This window comes from Perissodus microlepis, chromosome 17, assembly GCF_051167445.1.
Source record: "Perissodus microlepis isolate ML-2025 ecotype Zambia chromosome 17, ASM5116744v1, whole genome shotgun sequence".
NCBI classification, from domain to species: domain Eukaryota; kingdom Metazoa; phylum Chordata; class Actinopteri; order Cichliformes; family Cichlidae; genus Perissodus; species Perissodus microlepis.
In genome coordinates, this window is record NC_140477.1 from 20,217,957 (window position 1) to 20,235,800 (window position 17,844).

Here is a 17,844-nt window from a genome sequence, read left to right on the forward strand (position 1 = left end):
TTATTGTAAGGTGTGAACAAGATGTGTGTGTGTGTGTCCTGGAAATGCAGCTCCCCTGGCCATTACCATGGTAACCAATAGCAGGAGCTGATAATACACACTGAATTTCTCTCCCTCTGACACACACTTTATCTTGTCAAGTTTCGCACATCACTGGGAACCTAAAATCTGAGGAGAATCTGTACTTCTCACATTAGAGTAAGAACAAGAATTCTTACAGCATCTGATACAATGGACTGAATGAGCATCAGTGTCTTCTCCTGAATGAGACAAAGCACAGCAATTTGGAAAAGATAAAAACCAAACAACGTTTTTTTGATCTCGAGACATAACATAATATTGTTTCAACATATGCATCCAGCGTTTTCTCATTATACTCAAGGCATCACTTGGCATCGGTGCCCTGACGAAGTGGTTGCAGCAATATCTGTAGCCAAGAGATAAAGGCCTCGTTTTACAGCCCCACAGTGCCCACTTTAGGTGGTGGAAGAATACACTGTATGTATGTCAGGTATGTGTTTTTCTCCTGTTTTTTTTCCTTTGCTGATTTGTTTTATGTAAAAACTTAGTTTGATTTAGTTCCTGAACTCTACCTGGTTTGGTTTAGGTACTAAAAACTACTTAGTTTAGCTTATGCTACTGTTGTTTTGACTATTTACAGAGACATTTGCTTACAGAGAGCCTATGGAGAGGCATTTTTATTCATCATAAATGAGCTCCTGTGCTGTCCTCCAAAATCCGAACTGCACACCGGATGCAAATCTAATTCTAAATGGATGACTAGTAGACCAGAACAAGGAAAGAAGAGACAAAGGAGTTCACCAGGAACAGGAGAAGTGGAGAAAAAGACACCAAAGACCAAAAAGCTCAGACAGTGGGTACAGTGGACACTTTTTATTGTTTTTAACGATTGTTTTAATTTCAGCTCTTTGTATGTTAGACATCTCTCTGCAGCTGTCTCATGGACCAACAACAGCACAAGAGTGTCCAAGGGTGGACACTCTTGTTCCATCCCATAAATCACCACAGAGATACTTTTAAAGATAGCATGACCATTAAAAGATTTAAAAATATCAATATCAAATATAAGGCTGTAACAAGATGTAATATTGAGAAAAAGAGGCTCAAAAACAACCGCAAAGACCACAGAATGACAAACGAACAATAAAGACTCAAAGAGACTGTAAATGCAAATGCCAATTCAAACATGTTTTCCAACAAAGATACAAGACAATTAGTGTTTCTGGCCTCAGGGCCTTCATGGACTAAATGGGGGGTTAGCGTGGCCAAGGCCAGCCTGTTCGGGGCCTTTAGGAGGTTTCCACACAGCTGGACCTTTGGAAACATCTGTTAACTACAATTTTCACCATTTTCCACACAAATAAATTCTAATAGTGTAATCACTCCTCTGAGAAATGTAAATGAGCTTAATGGACAACAAAACAACCCTTTTTAACAATTAGGTTAACTAAAAAAGTTGAAGCTGGCTGCAACAGCCAGTCCCCACAGACTCCTACATTCAAATGTCTAACTTTACAGAAGAAATAAACAGGTTTCTAACATTGCTAGTGTGTAAAAGTTTCACCACTAGATGTCAGTGGATCAGCTGATTTTTGCTTTATTACCCCTCCCAGTTTGAGTGCATAACAATAGCTAAGATGGCTGCTGTATGACAAAAATGTTTCAATCTCCAAAATAGCTGAAGCCAACCTGTGTGTTCCTACTACTGTTTGTACTGGAACCTGCAGATGTTCCCTATTTGTGGAAGGCTGTCAGTCCACTGCTTACCTCAGCTGTTAATGCTGGGTGAGAAGTCTCTACACTCTTTACTCTGGAGTCATCAGTCAGAACTGTTACAGGTCATTGATACAAGTCACTTCTGACTGATGACAACTATACTGTGGTGAGTTGTTGAGGATATGCTGAATTTTTCTGTCTGAAAGCGCTGCTTTTTTGTTGCTGTTATTTTTGTTAGCTGTGGTTAGCTGCCAGTAGCTAGTCTTAGCGAAACTGTCTTTGAATTGAATCTAACATTGTCTCTACGATGTGAGAATGTAATCAATATCAGAGGAAAGGTATGATTTTTAAAAATCTGGCCAGCTTCAGTCACAAGCCAGCTTCCACAAACTGCAAACCGGATTAATTATAAGATGTCAGATGTCTTGTCTTGTTTGATGAGTGAAGAACGCCATTTATACCATTCATTCAAAACCACGATCTGGCATTTAAGAATGGAGTTTTTCCAAAGCTTACCAGAAAAAAAAATCAGCCTCTATGATTTTTTTAATTACACTTTCTTTTTGCATTAATTTGTGATATGAATTTCTTTCACAACGGCTTTTAACCACCTAGCTGTGACAGCAACAAGATGTCAAAGAGAGTCAGTGCTTTAGAAGAAGATCTACTTCCTGTTCCTGTTTTAAGTGGGGGTTTTTTTCTTTCTCTTTTTTTAGTGGGATGGGCTGGAGGGGATCATGTGTTTAGGTGGTCGGTCTGAGACTACAGCCTACACATTGACAGCTGCGCTTACATAACACACACATACTCAAAGGACAGTAAAGTGATGCTGGAGGAAATAGAAGCAGGAAATAAAAAGGCAGGACAAGAGAGGAAAGGAAAGGAAAGCAGAGGAGAGGAGAAGAGAAGGGGAAGGAGGTATGCAGACATAAAGGAATTAAAAGATAGATAGAGAAGGACATGAGAAGAGTAAAGGAATCAAGAGGAAAAAAGGAAGAATGCAGAATAAAAATTAAGGAACGAACAGACAAAGTAAGGTACAGAAGAGGTGAGATGAAAAACAGAGACACGGGGATAAAGAAAAGAGGAAGGGGACTGGATTGGCAAAGGAAACTAATGGGGGGGGGGAGAAAAAAGTATGAAGAAAGAAAAAAGACCAAGAGATAGAAAGGAAAGGAAAGGAGGAGATGAAAGACAGTTAGGGAAAGGAAAGAGATGGGAAGGAGGGATGAGGGAAGGAAACATGATAAGAAGAGGTAAAAATGGTTAAGTGTGAATAAAAGGAATCATGACTTTTAAAGTTACAAATTACCGATCCACACACCTAGACACACACTTGCAAACATATTGCTGAAACATCATCCAAACAAACCTTTAACACACACACACACACACACACACACACACACATAGAGCGCTGCAGAGAGAGACTCACCCAGAAGATTGCCGACTCGTTCTCCATGATGATAAACTGAAAAGAAAAGATGGAGAGAGAAACACAGAGGAGGAGGAGAGGATGGGAGAGGATGGAAGATGAGGAGAAAAGAAGAGGAGGAAGAAGAAGAAGAAGAGGAGTATCTGGAGACAAAAAGAGAGAGGAGAAGAAGAGGGAGAGAGAGGGAGAGAGAGGGAGAGAAGCAGGATGAGTGGAAGGCTGGTCGGCTCAGCCCACACACTGCTAGCATGACACACTGTGGATGCAAGTGTGTGTGTGTGTGTGTGTGTGTGTGTGTGCACGTGTGAGTGTGCACGTTGTCTCCCACTCCAATGCGTGGGTTAGAAAACACACCTCTCTCTTGCTCTCTTTCTTTTTTCCTTGTCTTTTCTCCCTCGCTCGCTCGCTGTGAGCATGAGAGAGAGCAGAGAGAGAGAGAGGGGGTAAGCAGTGTGGGCGTGGAGGAGCGGCCCCATCACCATGGCAACGATGAAACCTGGTTGGGGGGGGGGAATTCAGCATCTGAGCATCATCACTGGCATCCAATGATGATGATGATGATGAGCCCCATTTAAAGATGGATGTGGGAAAAACAATAAATAAATCACACACTTTTAACTTGAATTTCAAGAGACTCGACCAATCAGAGTGCACGTGGCCCACAATCACATGACTCTTTCCCCTTCTTCACATGTAAACCTCTCACCCGTCACTCAGCCATACTATATGTACACACCACTCGCAGAGCGCCACCCTGAGGAGTTTAACACGTCACCACAGGCCTCCTCTGAAAGCTAAACCTGGGCGTAAACGATTGACCCGGACAAAAATGTTTTGAAGTGTTCCATGTTTGGGTGAAAAACCCGAATAAATCTCTTTATATGCACTTTCCAATCATTTAACATGGAGACATGTTGGTTTCTGTGTAATGGACAGACGTGCTACCTAAAGTTAAGGGCAGGGAGCGGCAGAAGACATCAGCTGTGATAAACAAACAATAAACAGTTATTTTGACCAGTGAGGAAACAGGTGGATCCAAGGCACACCTACAACGGTGTGTTCACAGTAACCGGCAGAAGAAAATCTGAAGTATTTCAAAATCAGAAAACATGAACAGATAAGTTTAAATACTGTTTGTACATTTAAGAGCCAAAATAAATAATTAATTATGCTCTTGTTTTAGACTTGTATTCTTTGTAAAGGCCACCAGGGGGCCACACTTGTGGCTGCAAAAGGTCTTGTGGTCCTATAGAAATGTGCGGGAAAACCTCTCTAAATACCTTCCTGATGAGTTTGTGAGCCCATTCAAAGAAAGGAAAGGACTAATACCAAACAATCAAGATGGTGACGTTGAAAACACTCAAGGCTTCAGAAGAGGACTTCACAAATCAACAGGTGACATCATGTTCATATTGTCCATGTTTTACACCGACTGTGGTTCTTCTTCTTGTTTCTTGGGCTACTAACTTCAGGGGCTGCCTCAGTGGATCATCCCATCCCATCCTGAGCATCCTCCACACTGTCACACCAACCCTCTCCATCCTGACCTTCCCCTTTCCCCCCTGTTGTCCGTGGTTATACTGCAGAACTGTGTGCAGAACTTGTTATTTATCTTCCAATCACAGAGAGAAAAAGTTGCTATTGGTGCGTCACAGCGCCCTTCTAATGCAAAGGGAAGTGATTATACAGAAATTCACGCCCTGTGGTGAGACTTGAGGTGAAGACGCCACTGCATGAGTTAAAAAGATTTCAGCTTCAGTGGCACGGTGGTTAGCACTGTTGCCGCACAGCAAGAAGGTCCTGAGTTCAATTCCAACATCAGGCCGGGGTCTTTCTGTGTGGAGTTTGCATGTTCTCCCCGTGTCTGCGTGGGTTCCCTCCGGGTACTCCGGCTTCCTCCCACCGTCCAAAGACATGCAGCTTGTGGGGATAGGTTAATTGGATAATCCAAATTGTCACTAGGTGTGAATGTGCGAATGAATGTGAGTGCGAATGGTTGTTTGTCCCTGTGTGTTGGCCCTGCGACAGACTGGCGACCTGTCCAGGGTGTACCCCGCCTCTCGCCCTATGACAGCTGGGATAGGCTCCAGCGCCCCCCGCGACCCTGAAAAGGATAAGCGGAAGCGAATGGATGGATGGATGAAAAATTAGCTGATGACAATTAGGGTCCCGAACCTCATCAGCTGGGAGCCTCCAGACAACATACACTGAAGCTGTTTGGGTTTTTGTCTCCACGGAGATGAGGACAAAAGCAAAACGGAATGAACATGACTGCTGTAACAAAAGAATTTCCAAACTTCTGGATAAATAAAGTTGTATTGTCCGTTAATCTGTGCTAGTCCTTGATGCTCTTTGTGGGTCATTCTTCAGTACCACAAAACTAGCTCCAGTTTCCCACTAAAACGTCTTTAATATCGCTTTGAGCAAAGTTTGCAGGCTTGAAGAAAACCTCTTAAACTGCAGGTCCGCAGGCCACTGAGCCTGTTAAAGAACCACAGCGCTCTCTGGTGGACTGCAGCATGTTTGGCTCCGAGGTAAAACTGCACAGAGCAGAAAACAAACCTTCATTTCCTGTTGTCTAACTAAAGGAAATACACGCAGGTTAAAGGTTGATATGTGATCTGAGTTATAAGGCCTGTGGCAGATTAAAAACCTCCTGAAATTCCTGATTCTTCTTCCTCCTCACCTTTCAGGAGATTTTCCAGCCAAGCTGGATTTAAAGGAAGAAAGAGGAAAAAAATAGTTTCCCACAGAGCTGAATATCTGTGTTTTGGGGATTTACATTTAAATAAGAGGCAGATCGGCTCGCTACCATGGCAACAGCACATGGACGGGAGATTAAGCACCTTGTTAACATGTGCTATACGAGGTGTTTCCAGGTGTACTGCAATTGAGGGTAAAGCTTTAAAGTGAGCACTTAAAAGGTTTTTTCAACTCAGGTTTGATTAAAATAAAATAAAAATGAGCAGCAGCCATAAAACAGTGTCATCTACTGAGGAAGAAACCTACACCATGTATCACAGTGAAATCCACCTTATACTGTTTGGCCATGGTTTCATCATTGGCATCAATGTGAATACTTGGAACTGTTCTTTTTCGATGGTCGAATGACTGTGCAGCATGCATCAATAATGACTATAAAAAAACAAGACCTGAGTGCACAAGTTTGAATTTATTTTGAATGATCTCTCATCCACATGGGTTCAAATACGTACGTACACTCAAAAATTTGTTTATAAGTGATATTGAAGGTTTTACAATGTCTTTTAACTTGACGGGTCCAAGGACTATTAACTTCTGATCAGTGATCATGATTAACTGCAAATGGTAGGTTCTCTTTACAGCATAAAAAGGACTTGTTTGACAGTACTCACTGGACTGATCAATACTCAGATCAATTAAAAAGTTCAAGGAACTCATCATCTAAAAACAAGAATTCTAGATTTACTTAAGTTGGAAGATCTCTTGGAGCCATTTCTGAACAGCAGCAGATTCTAAGATCATCAGTTCAAACAACTGAATGCAAGTACAAATTATTAAAATGTGTAACTTTACCAAGGTCTAGAAGAAGACCCAAACTCTCACCCTCAGATGAGAGGAAACTGGTTAGGATGTTCAGGAACGACCCAGGAAACACCAAGGCTCAAGCCTGTTATAAACTGGAAAGTGCTGGAACACCAGCAGCACGGTCCACAATGAAGCCAGTTTTACACCACCATGGACTGAGATGGTGCGTACCAAGAAAGAAGTCTCTGCTCTAAAATCAACACCGTTGAGACGTTGGGAATAATGGAGGAGGACTAAATTAAATTAAATTAAAATTAAGAACTAGATGCTTGAAACTTGCACAGTCGGGTGTTCAAACAGGACAAATACATATCAAAACTGGTTCTGGACTGGATAAAGCTGGCTAACATTAAGCTTCTAGAATGGGCTTCCCAAAACCTTGTTGTAAATATGCTGAATTCAACTTAATTTTATTTATCTAGCATCAAATCACAACTGCCTCACGGTGCATTTTTATTATAAATTAAATTATAAAGACTATAGTCAACTATACTTAAAAGCCAGGAGAATGCGAGGAAACTAGCCAATGTAAATTAACTACCAGTTCTGCCTGGGTGGTCAAATATATAGTCTGAATTATTCCAGAAGCTTGTTGATGTTACCAGAAGTGTCTAGTCAAGGGACATTTAACTAAATATTAATGACAGCATATGTATATATTTGAGCCTATGTGGATTGAAGAAAATCTTGTTTTTAAAGTCATTAAAGATGTATGCTCTACAATCATTCCCCCATAGAAAAAGAAGAGTTCAAAGAAATCATTAAAAAACCCAAATTCTCCTGACATTCACGCCCATGACCGGATGTAAATTTCTGACCACTGTTGTATATTTTTTTCTCCAACACAAAAGCCAAATTTGATTATTATATACAGAATTTTTTTTAGCATTTACTTTCCATAATAATCTCAATATACAGAACTATGAGTAACTAAAGCTTTAAGCTAAATGTAAAATGGTAAACAGACTGATTCGTATATAGTGGGGGTTTTTTTGTTTTGTTTTTTTACTCTGAGCACTTTGTACAATTCACTAGTTCACACCCATTCATACCAGCACTTTTTCTAAGCATTTTATCTAACATTTAGCGCACTGTTCCCCTTTAGACTCAGATCCAAACCCATTGGTTTGTGATCGATGACATCAGCAGGTGGACGTTGCTCTGATCACTCATTAACCAGCTTTGTTTGAACAGGAGCCCATTTATATAGAAAACAAAAACATAAATCGTAGTTTAAAAAAGGATTTCATACAAAAACATTATGAATTTTAATGAATCATTTCACAGAAACTAACAGATCACAGTCTACCACAATCACACCACTGCAGCTGAAACTCAGGTGTGTGTTTGTTTTATATCTCTTTGTGTTCCTTCAGCAGCAGGTCCATGTAAGCTCCGGTCACCAGACTCTCCTTAGAAACTCCAAGCTTCTCCATCAGATCCTCAGCAACCTAAAATTAAATAAATATTTAAATAAAGGGAGACAAAAATGTGTCTTTTCCAAAGACAGTGTGAGACTGTGGGCTGCATCTGTTGGTAGATAAACCGTTTAAACCCCACCTGCTGTCCCTCTTCCACAGTCTGCTCTGGTCGCATCACCACCTGAACAAACACACAACAGATTATTCAGTGGGCAGGTTTACACTTACAGACCTCTGGATCCATTTCAGCACAGAACTCACCACCAACTCACTGAGGACTTCCTGTCCTCTCAGAGCCCTTCAGATTGAGATCTGACAGCTATAAAAAAAATCTAACATGATGTCAGAAATGCTGACGATCATGAACTCTGTCCCGCTGAAGCAAAGATGGGTTTAAAATATGTTCAGACACCGCTGGAAATGGTCTGATCCAGCCGGTGCTCCTCAGTTCTCCTGCCTAACCAAATCTCACCAGCTTAAACTTATCAAACGAACTGTTTGCATCAGTGTTCAGATTTTTGTATAAATTCAACCCAAGTCCATGAAAAAAGCGACAGAGTTGGGAAGTTCTAAGTTTTAGCAGAATTTAGTTTTTGACTTTAATACATATAAAGTGTGCACACTTTACACTACCATCAGGTTTTTATTTCTTTTCATCTTCATTATGTGAGAGGGTAGCTGACGTGTTGACATTAACCAACAGGAACCGCATTTAAAGTCACAGCGTGTCATCTTTAAGCACATTTTGTTGGTGAAATCGAAGCTTTTTAAGCTTTTTGCACAACATTTCACACAGTTTAAGTTTCTGATATTAGCGATATTCAGCGGGTTTTCTGATCATTCACTGATCAATAGCTCGAGGTAAAGGTGACAGGTTTGCTGACCTCCAGCTCCATGTAGTGGCCCAGTCCTTCTACCGTGTCCAGGTGGACTCTGGTCTGACCAATCAGAAACAGCCGCCGCTCCTTCTTTACTTCACCTTTGACCCCGAGGGCTTCTGAAAGGACAACCTGCACAAACATATTTACTGTTATTAAGATTACTGCCACTGAGATATACTTAAAGATCCAAATACACAAGATGCTGAATTTTCAGCTCAGTGTCAAAAATAAATTAAAGATCTGAAAATTAAACTTTTTTGTTTTTAAACATACTGATTATAAAGCTTCTCATATGCGGTACCTTCAAAGCCCACCAGGGGTTGCTACACACACTCTGGCCAGCTGATTTAAGGGGCTAAATTACCTCCCCAACATGTCTTGAAGAGACCTGGTACTGACCTAATTGTTTGATTCAGGTGTTGACCCAGGGTGAGATCTAAAACCTGCAAGACATCTGCCTGGAGTTCCCACCACTGCTCTAAATAGCCTTCTTAACTACCCCAGTAGCTCTAGCTGTCTTTCAACAGCTTGTTATTGTCCCCGTCCCCAAACTCACTGTAAAACTCCAAACACAAACTTCATCCATGTTAGCTGCTCAAAGTACTCCTTTCATCTAAGCAACTCTTTTTTTAGTGGTTGTCATCTCTATCCTTAATCACTCTAGCCTGCTGCACATCCTTATCACCTTGATTTGTCTGCCTAGCCAATAATAAAAGTCCTTTACTTTACTTTACTCAGTCTCAGTATGAGCCTTTGCCATCTCTTTCTTTGCTGTATGCCTAGCTTCATCTGGAGCCCCAACTTTAACCTCCCTCTACAGCCCTACACCCTCTCATTCTACACTTTGGCTGTACTATCAAAAACAATTATTACCGTAAATCCCGGACTACAGAGCGCACCTGATTAAAAGCCGCATGCTGTAATTTTAGAAAGAAAATCAATTTTGCACTTGTACAGGCCACACTGGATTTTAAGCCGTATGCGTTTCACTTGTAATATGAGATATTTACACAGAAATACTACACGTGAGGATTTTTAACGTTTAATTTAATCCGTAAGGTAACATAAACGTTATGGTAACATACAAAAATACATACTGCAAATGCTTTTTTTCCTCGAACAGCGCCTGTAACACGGCTACCTTTAAGTATACGTACGTATCAGTAACACACAAATTACATTGCTTATGGTTTTTTTACAGAACAGTGCACAAACAACATTACAACGTCTCTTAACAACCGGTAAAAATATATACCATATATATATACTACTTATCAATTTTATTGGTCTACTGCAGGGGTCGGCAACCCTAGACACGCATGAAGGGTTAACTGATGGCACGACCATAGCTGGACTGGCCATCCGGCATACTGGGCATTTGCTCGGTGACTTTTTTTTTTTCTTTGTAACGGTATAAACAATGAAAGGTGGTGGATTGGCCAGATGCTGGTCGGTGTGTAAAAATAACTCAGTTGTTTGGTGGTGGCTATGGCGGAGCTTCCTCAGATTCAGTAAAATTAGCAAGTGGTGGAGGCCAGCAGGTGGATGAGAGAAAGGGGAGGAAGAAGGAGGAGAGACCCGAGGCAGCCGCCGGTCCGAGTGTAAATTAAAAAAACAAACAAAATCCACATTCACAGAGAAATCTTGATTTAAGTTATGTCTCTGGTTTGGGGGCATGGCCTACGCTACCTAATTTCATTGACAGTTACATATGTTGGTGCTTTACCTGGAGGCTCTGTGGGTCACTGGTGGGGGTGATGGAGTAACGAGACAGTTTGGGTCCATCGGTGTCCGGACGCTCGTAGAAGATCAGCTGACCTGACCCGTTCTAAGGAGCAAAAATAAACAAAAATTTAATTTTTTGTATTTTAAACTTCTCTAAACCTCATCGGTTGTTCTCTGTACCATGAAGTCTCGCAGCTTCAGCCGTCCTTGGCTGCAGCTGAAGAAAGTGTCATGCTGCCTGATGATCGTCCCCTCCGATTGGCTGAGCTCAGCCGCCTTCTGGGCAAACTGTGTCAGGTCGCTCACTTTGGCTTTGATCTCCACATTTGACGGCATGGCTCTACTGAGTACATACAAAACATGCAATGTGTTTGTACCTGATTAAATAACACCAAAATTAACTTTACCTGCACAGAAGCTTGTTATGAGTTTTATACTCTAACCTGTAACCTTTTAAAGATGTCTCAACCATCACCAAAGATATTCATGCAAAATTAGACCATAAGTCTGAAAAAGTAACAACAACAACAACAATAATAACAATAATAATAATAATAAGTAATGTGTTTCTTCAATGATATTTCGGTTCTTTATTTTCGTTATTTATTTATTCCTGAGTTTGGCCCTCCATACTAACAGGCTTCCACAGACTCACAGCATCCTCAGTCCCTCATCTAACCGTTTATTTTGAAATTCTATGCCATGTTTGAACAACTCAGAAAGACATATCCGAACACGTAGCAGCGTTTTTAATCCTCAAATACTCTTCTAGCAATACGGGATAAAGTATATTCACAGAGACTATTTTTATTATTTTCCACAAAACTACGCCACTGCTTCAGAACCAAAACAAAGATGGCGTCTTGAAAGAGGCGTATTAAAATCCGTACATGTACTTCAGATGCGGGCATATTTTTCTTCGGATGATTAGATAAGCCTGTACGCATGAGGATAACTTCTCCATGGACCTCGTGACAGGTCTTCAGGAGTTTCTAAGGCTTGGCGGTAAAGACACCGATTAGCTATGGAAGCCGGTGTTAATGCAAAGGTAGCAGAAAGTGCAACAGTCAGCTGCAGGAAAAAATAGATTTGCACAAATAAAACTTTTTAAGTCTCACCTGTTCACGAGTCTCTGCTGCTGTCTAACTGCGTCAACGAGGCTTAATTTTGCCGCGAAACCATGCCTCCGGGGCCGAGAAGCAGAGGCGGAGGTAACGGACCAATCTAACAGCAAGTCAGCGCTGACTGACAGGAGGAGCCGCAGCGCAGTCGGCGTCTTTCTTCTTCTTGTGCGTTTTATTAGTGGCTGGCAAACAGGGAAATGGTGGATTATCGCCACCAACTGGTATGGGGTGCTGCTGTTAGCCTCTGTTAGCTCCTTCCTTTGAAGTGGATCTAACCCTGTTGGGCTGTGTAACTTTACACTTAACTTTTTATCAGAGGCAAAATATGAATTTTAGGGTATTTTAGGCATAATGTTAGCTGATTATGCAAGTTAGTTATGCTACTTCTTATGTGTAACACATAAACACTTTCACAAATTTTAAAACGTATTTTCATTGTTATCAGTTGGAAAATGTATTTTTTGCATAAACATACTTTATTAAGTACTACTCTTTTAATTAAACTTGGCTTGATAGGAGTTTTGAAATACTCACTTCTGTGCATATAAATTCACAGAGTTCAGACTGTACGTCAGAACAAAAACAAACAAAAAAAGACTTTTAGAAAATTTAGAGTGTTTATTTTTTAAGCATTTTTAGATAATGTACATGTCATTTATTCATATCACATTTAAAAAGTTCAAAACAATTTCAAATAAAAAAATTGTATGTATTTGAAAACTGTCAGCATAAAACAAAAGTCTAACTAACTACATACAGTGAGGATATAATAACTGCTTTATATGATTCTAGCATAAGCTAGACAACACCATCCTAAATCTTATATGTGACAATGTTCTTTAGCATAAACATAGAATCTAAAACTAAAAAATTAAAATAAAACAATGTTGTGGATCTGATATGGTTTTCAGTGGCAGTAGTTTCAAACTATTTGTGTAAAAAGTTTTACATTCTTCATCCTTTAAATGTTACATAATTTGTGACAACATATCTGATAAATCTGTACATATTAATCAAACTAAATGACTTGATTTGACACACACACACACACACACACACACACACACACACACACACACACACACACACACACACACACACACACAGGTCTGTGTACAGTTATTAAATGCGGGTGATTTTCTTTATGTGGCTGCCAAACGTTTCTTTATGCTGCAAACCCCCTGACCAACTGTCACTGGTTAGTTGTAAGAATCTTGATTAATCCTAAAAAAAATTTTTTCAGTGGTTAATTCAGATATTAGGTGGGTTTTTGAGGTGAAAAGAAAAGATAATTTAGCCCAGGGCTTCAGTTTGTTTGAGTTAGAAGTACATTTCATCAAGGCTTTTAATGGCTTCCTCTTTAGAGATTTTTTTCCAGTCATCAGGAATCTCTCCTCTGCCCTGGAATTTTAGGTTATAGTGCTCTTCCAGTGTGTTTTGAAATCGGCACACAAACCATTTCCAGTACGATAGTCTCGACCCATCGGGGGTGATTCTCCATGTGGCATACTTTGAGCCAGCAGTTCTGTATTGTTTATAAGGAATGCTTTCCTCTGAATCATGATGAGGGTAAAACCTGCCTTCGCTCGAAACGTTTGTTGTGCAGAAAGTGATGCACAACTCCACTGTGCCTTTGTAGTGCCATCCTTGGATCCCATTAGGTCGATGGAAAGGGACGCTGTGGTCATCGGGACTGTGATCTTCAATAGTGTTGATACAAACAGCGGAACAGAATGGACACTTTACCCAGCAACGCTTACACAGCTGATCTGTGAGGATTTCATCAGGCTTCAGTCTGGATTCCTTCAAGTTTTCCAGTGACATGGTGCTCATCTGCACAATGATGGCAGCAAATCCTTTCTCTATCTCTCCCTTCAGAAAGTTAAAATCATTTATGTCACTGAAGTTTTGAGAACAAATGGGATCCAGAGTAAGCTTATCATTTAGCGCACTGGAAAACTCCTTCAGCCACCTGTCTGCCTCTCCTCCCTGAGTTTGGACTTTATGTGTTGCAGTAAATAAAGCTTGACTAACAAGTGAGTTGATGTCAAGAACGTTTTTCTCAAGTAAATTCACAGCTTCATCCTTGTGATCTTTGAAGATGTATTTCTCTACTGCTGCTGTGATAAAAGCTTTTGTATGTCTCCTTGGGTTCTTGATGTAGGTGATGAAATCATCAAAGACTTCTTTCTCAGCGAGGGACTTCAGTATATGTTTCTCCAAGTCCAGAGTGTTGCCACTGAATGCTGGGAAATTGCACTTCATCTGGTCAGCCAGATCAATGGCAGTCCTGTTGTAGAGAGCCTCAACAGCGGAAGCTTTCAGCTTTTCACAGATCAGTTCTCCAAGGACAACAGCAGAGGAGTTTCCTTTGCAAAAGCTTCTAAAAACTGTGGAAAACTGTGCTTCCTTGCTTTCTAAATATGTGAGTGGATCATTCCTCATTTTTAATTTTTTATGGGACTCGAGAAGCCAAGTCTCTGCTCTGTCGAACACATACAGCAAGAGATCAACTGTAAAATCCTTCTTCAAAGCAAATTTCCTTTCTGACACAAATTTCTCGACTTCATCTTTCACATGTTTGGCAAGTTCATGCAAGTAAGTTGGTGTGTAGCCTCTTGTTACTACAGGTTTACTTTTCAGTGCACCAAGGGATTCGTTTTCAGCTTTTTCAATGAGCGATCTGATTTGTTGTTGTTCTTTAAATGAGAAAGAACTGCTGAAAGCATATTTTTTGTAAAGATCTACCACAGTCCCCAGAAATTTTGGTCCACTTGTCTTCAGGTAGTCTGAATAATCACCAATCTCAGATATTTTCTTGTATCTCCCACGTCTTTTTGATTCATCTACAAAAGCCAGTTCAAAACCGAGTTCTTGAAGAATAGTACAATAATCTTCTTCCAAGTTGACGTCTACAACTGTTTTAGTATCTGCTGTTAATTCAGTAATCCAGCCGCTCCAAACAGAGTTGAACTGTTTGTTAAGCTCTTCTTCATCTCTGACTTTATCCTTCAGTTGCTGAGCAAGCTCTTTGCTCTTCTGTAGCAGCTTGTTCTCAAAGCCTGTCTTATCATCATCCAACTGTTTACATGCTTTCTTCTGGAGGATAACTCCATCAAGTTTTGTTTTTAATCTGCTCACCTGCTCATCATAAAACTCACTGATTTTGATTTCAAATCGTCCTCTCCACTGAGTCAACATTTCTTTATCCTTGTCACTCTCAAAGTATGTTTTTATCGCTTTCCTAATTTCTTTAAATGTTTTGCTTGTTTCCTCCAAAAGATACGTCTTCTCAACCTTGTCAAGATCTCCATTTTCAATTCTGTTATGAAGCTGTTCTTCAGTGGTCAACATCTTGCTTCTAAGGGCCCAGGTCCAGTTCCCATACTGAACCTCAAGTTTTCTGTATACTGCGATTTCAAGTGTGTTTTTAAAACTGAAAACAAAGCTTTCATTCAGAAGGGCATTCCACAGGTCCTCAACTTTGGTCTTGAACTGAGAGAGTGTGATTCCAGCAGACTTTGAAGCTTTAGACAGGATGACGTTCTTTAGTTCTTGGATGCTCTCACTGTAACCTGGATTTGGAGGAGCCATGGGTGGACTGCCCTCCCATAGCTGGGCACAGTATTTCACATCTTTTTGCACATCAAATTCAATGACATCACTGAAGCACTCTGCATCGCAAACCTCCTCTTCAGCTGCTAGCTTGGTCATCTGGTCCAGTTTTTCCTGCAGGCGTCTCTTTCCATCCATGTTTTTCTCTGCTGCTGCCACATCTGTAACATTCTGGTGAACAAACACACAACTGGGAGAAAGATGAACTTTCTTCATCCTCATGAAAGCCTGAACAACAATCTGCAGAATGTCCTGCATCTCAGATGGATTCTCTCCAAAGATGTTGATCAATGTCAAGTTTCCCAGACCAACAACAAATGTTGCCAGTTCATTGTCATGGTGAGGAGTGGCATTACCTTCCAACTCAAGAGCACAGAGTCCTTCAGTGTCCACCACTAGAACATAGTCGGTCTGAAAGTCTTTCTACATCTCCTCTGATACTTTGAGCAGTTGCATAAAGGCACCTTTGGTGCACCTGCCAGCACTCACTGCAAACTGCAAACCAAACATGGTGTTCAGCATTGTTGATTTTCCACTGCTTTGTAGGCCTAAAACTGACAACACAAAAACTCTCTGGTCACCCAGTTTCTTGATGACTTCGTCTAAAAGACTGGAGATCCACGTTAAAGGCACGTGACCTGCATCTCCATCCATCAGCTCCATTGGATATCCTGATATCATCAACTGTGCAGCCAGCTCAGGATATTTAGACCAGTCAGTGTTGTTTCTCTCCTGCTGTATTTCTCTATGGGCTTCATAGATCTGTCCCATTTCCCTGAAGATGTGCTCCAAGCCAAAAGATGCAGACTGCAGTTTTTTGGAGATGCCTTCGAGCTCAGCCTGTTTTCTCGATAGCAAATCTTATTTGTCGTGTTTGTTTTTCAAAACCAAGACCTCAGACCATGTTGTATTGTAACTTCTGAGAATCAAAGAAAGATAATTTGTGGAGAGCGCATCTATTAAGATCTGAGTCCATTTTAGGAAATATTCTTTGTCTATTGGTGGCAATGATGAGAGGCTTCCAGTGAACAGCTCCATCAGTTTACTGCAGGAAGCAGCACATTGTTTCTGACGGATTCTCATCAATTCTTGTTGCTTTTGACTTCTCTCCTTTTCAATTTCTCCTCTAAGATGAAACAGCTGTTTGTGTATTTTGCACCAGTCACACCAGAGCTGCCCTTGAACAGCAAGAAATTCATCTTTGATCTTTGAGACATCCATGTTGTCTTTTGTGAGCAGATTCATTATTTGCAAAGCAGCAGATTTCCCTCTTTGACAGGCTGGGTCACTTTCATCCACTCTGGTTCCAGAGAGCTCAGCCATGGTTTCAAGATGGAAAAATGGCTTCAAGTTGAAACCATCTGGAGAAGATAAAACTTCTCTAATTATCTTTTTCAGCTGTTCAGATACATCCGCTTGGTTTTTATCTTTGAGCCCGATAATGTATTTTCCATTTTTTGTCTTAACATCACAGCAGTCATCAACAGTGACACAAATGAGCGACTTCTTGGACTTAAAAAGAGTTGCTATGAAAGAACTACTTTCTTTGTTTTTCTGCAGAGTTTCAACAAGAAAAATATTGATGGAGGATTTTTCAATCAATATTTCACGCTGTTCTTGAAGTGACAGCGCGTCACCATGAAGATTACAAAAGGCAATGCAGTCATTGAAGGCATCATTGGGTTTTCCAGCAGGACAGTACCAGGCAATCTCTGCCACACCATCCATCAGATGGCGAGACTTGGTGCTTCCTAAGCAGTTTCTGTGGAAGAAGGTGCTGTGACGATCGTTGAGCAAAGTGTTCATCAGCTGAGATTTAGACACTGACAAAGAACCCAGGCGGAAAAATGACACCAAGGGTGTCTGAGCTTTGTAGACTGGGATGTTCTTCATGGTGACAATTTGTGAGTCAGGTTCGATTTGAGTTACCTTCCAGCTTTTTGTTATTTGTCTGAATGTCCACAAAGGACACACAATCTCCTTTGATACTGGGTCAGGAACAAGCAAAGGTAAGGCATACTGACACTGAGCGAGCTTTGCAATTATGATCTGTTTAAGGAAGCTGTCTGAGCAGTGATATACTGCCATCTGAACATCCATTGGATGCAGAGGAGTCTGTTCTTTCTCATGTGTGTCTACGCTTGTTCTCAATAAAGCCTCCAAATCACCGTCATCCGTCTCAGTGATTTCAGACACTGTGGGATTTAAATAGGCCATCTCAAGACTGTCTGTTCTTACAAGAATACATCTGACCCTGTAGTCTAACATCATCAGTCTGTAGAGAAACATCTGAGCTAGATCTTTCTCAGATGTGATGTGGTGCAGTTTTATAGGTGGGC

At 40.8% G+C, this 17,844-nt stretch overlaps 4 protein-coding genes across 10 annotated transcripts in view; all 4 read right to left on the reverse strand.

The window, feature by feature from the left end:
* Nucleotides 1-3,486, reverse strand: part of shank3b (SH3 and multiple ankyrin repeat domains 3b) — a 59,195-nt gene extending 55,709 nt beyond the window's left edge. For 2 of the 6 annotated variants that reach the window (XM_084909703.1, XM_084909702.1), the window contains exon 1: nt 3,173-3,484. The gene's annotated coding sequence lies outside the window, so the exon portion shown is untranslated. Of the gene's footprint in view, nt 1-3,172 lie in introns of all 6 variants that reach the window. The other 4 variants (XM_084909701.1, XM_084909699.1, XM_084909698.1 and 1 more) reach the window with 4 other exon arrangements.
* Nucleotides 3,487-7,983: 4,497 nt separating this feature from the next.
* Nucleotides 7,984-12,036, reverse strand: LOC146369530 (uncharacterized). Of its 2 annotated transcripts, none has more exons than XM_084909747.1 (6): nt 11,885-12,036; nt 10,947-11,106; nt 10,768-10,869; nt 9,045-9,170; nt 8,300-8,341; nt 7,984-8,190 (listed from the first exon to the last, which is right to left on the reverse strand). In XM_084909747.1, exons 2-6 carry the CDS (start codon nt 11,100-11,102, stop codon nt 8,092-8,094), a joined length of 525 nt encoding a protein of 174 aa, XP_084765873.1. In that variant the 5' UTR covers nt 11,103-11,106; nt 11,885-12,036; the 3' UTR covers nt 7,984-8,091. The 2 variants fall into 2 exon arrangements, with proteins under 2 accessions (XP_084765873.1, XP_084765872.1); XM_084909746.1 differs by having other exon boundaries at nt 10,947-11,109; nt 11,885-12,035.
* A 1,014-nt stretch (nt 12,037-13,050) lies between these two features.
* LOC146369531 (interferon-induced very large GTPase 1-like) lies at nt 13,051-16,276 on the reverse strand. The gene is made up of 2 exons (XM_084910666.1): nt 15,995-16,276; nt 13,051-15,868 (listed from the first exon to the last, which is right to left on the reverse strand). Exons 1-2 carry the CDS (start codon nt 16,274-16,276, stop codon nt 13,211-13,213), a joined length of 2,940 nt encoding a protein of 979 aa, XP_084766792.1. The 3' UTR covers nt 13,051-13,210.
* Nucleotides 16,277-16,366: 90 nt separating this feature from the next.
* On the reverse strand, nt 16,367-17,794 carry LOC146369532 (interferon-induced very large GTPase 1-like). Its single transcript, XM_084909728.1, has one exon. The coding sequence runs from the start codon at nt 17,792-17,794 to the stop codon at nt 16,367-16,369; it is 1,428 nt and encodes a 475-aa protein (XP_084765854.1).
* Between the last annotated feature and the right edge of the window lie 50 nt (nt 17,795-17,844).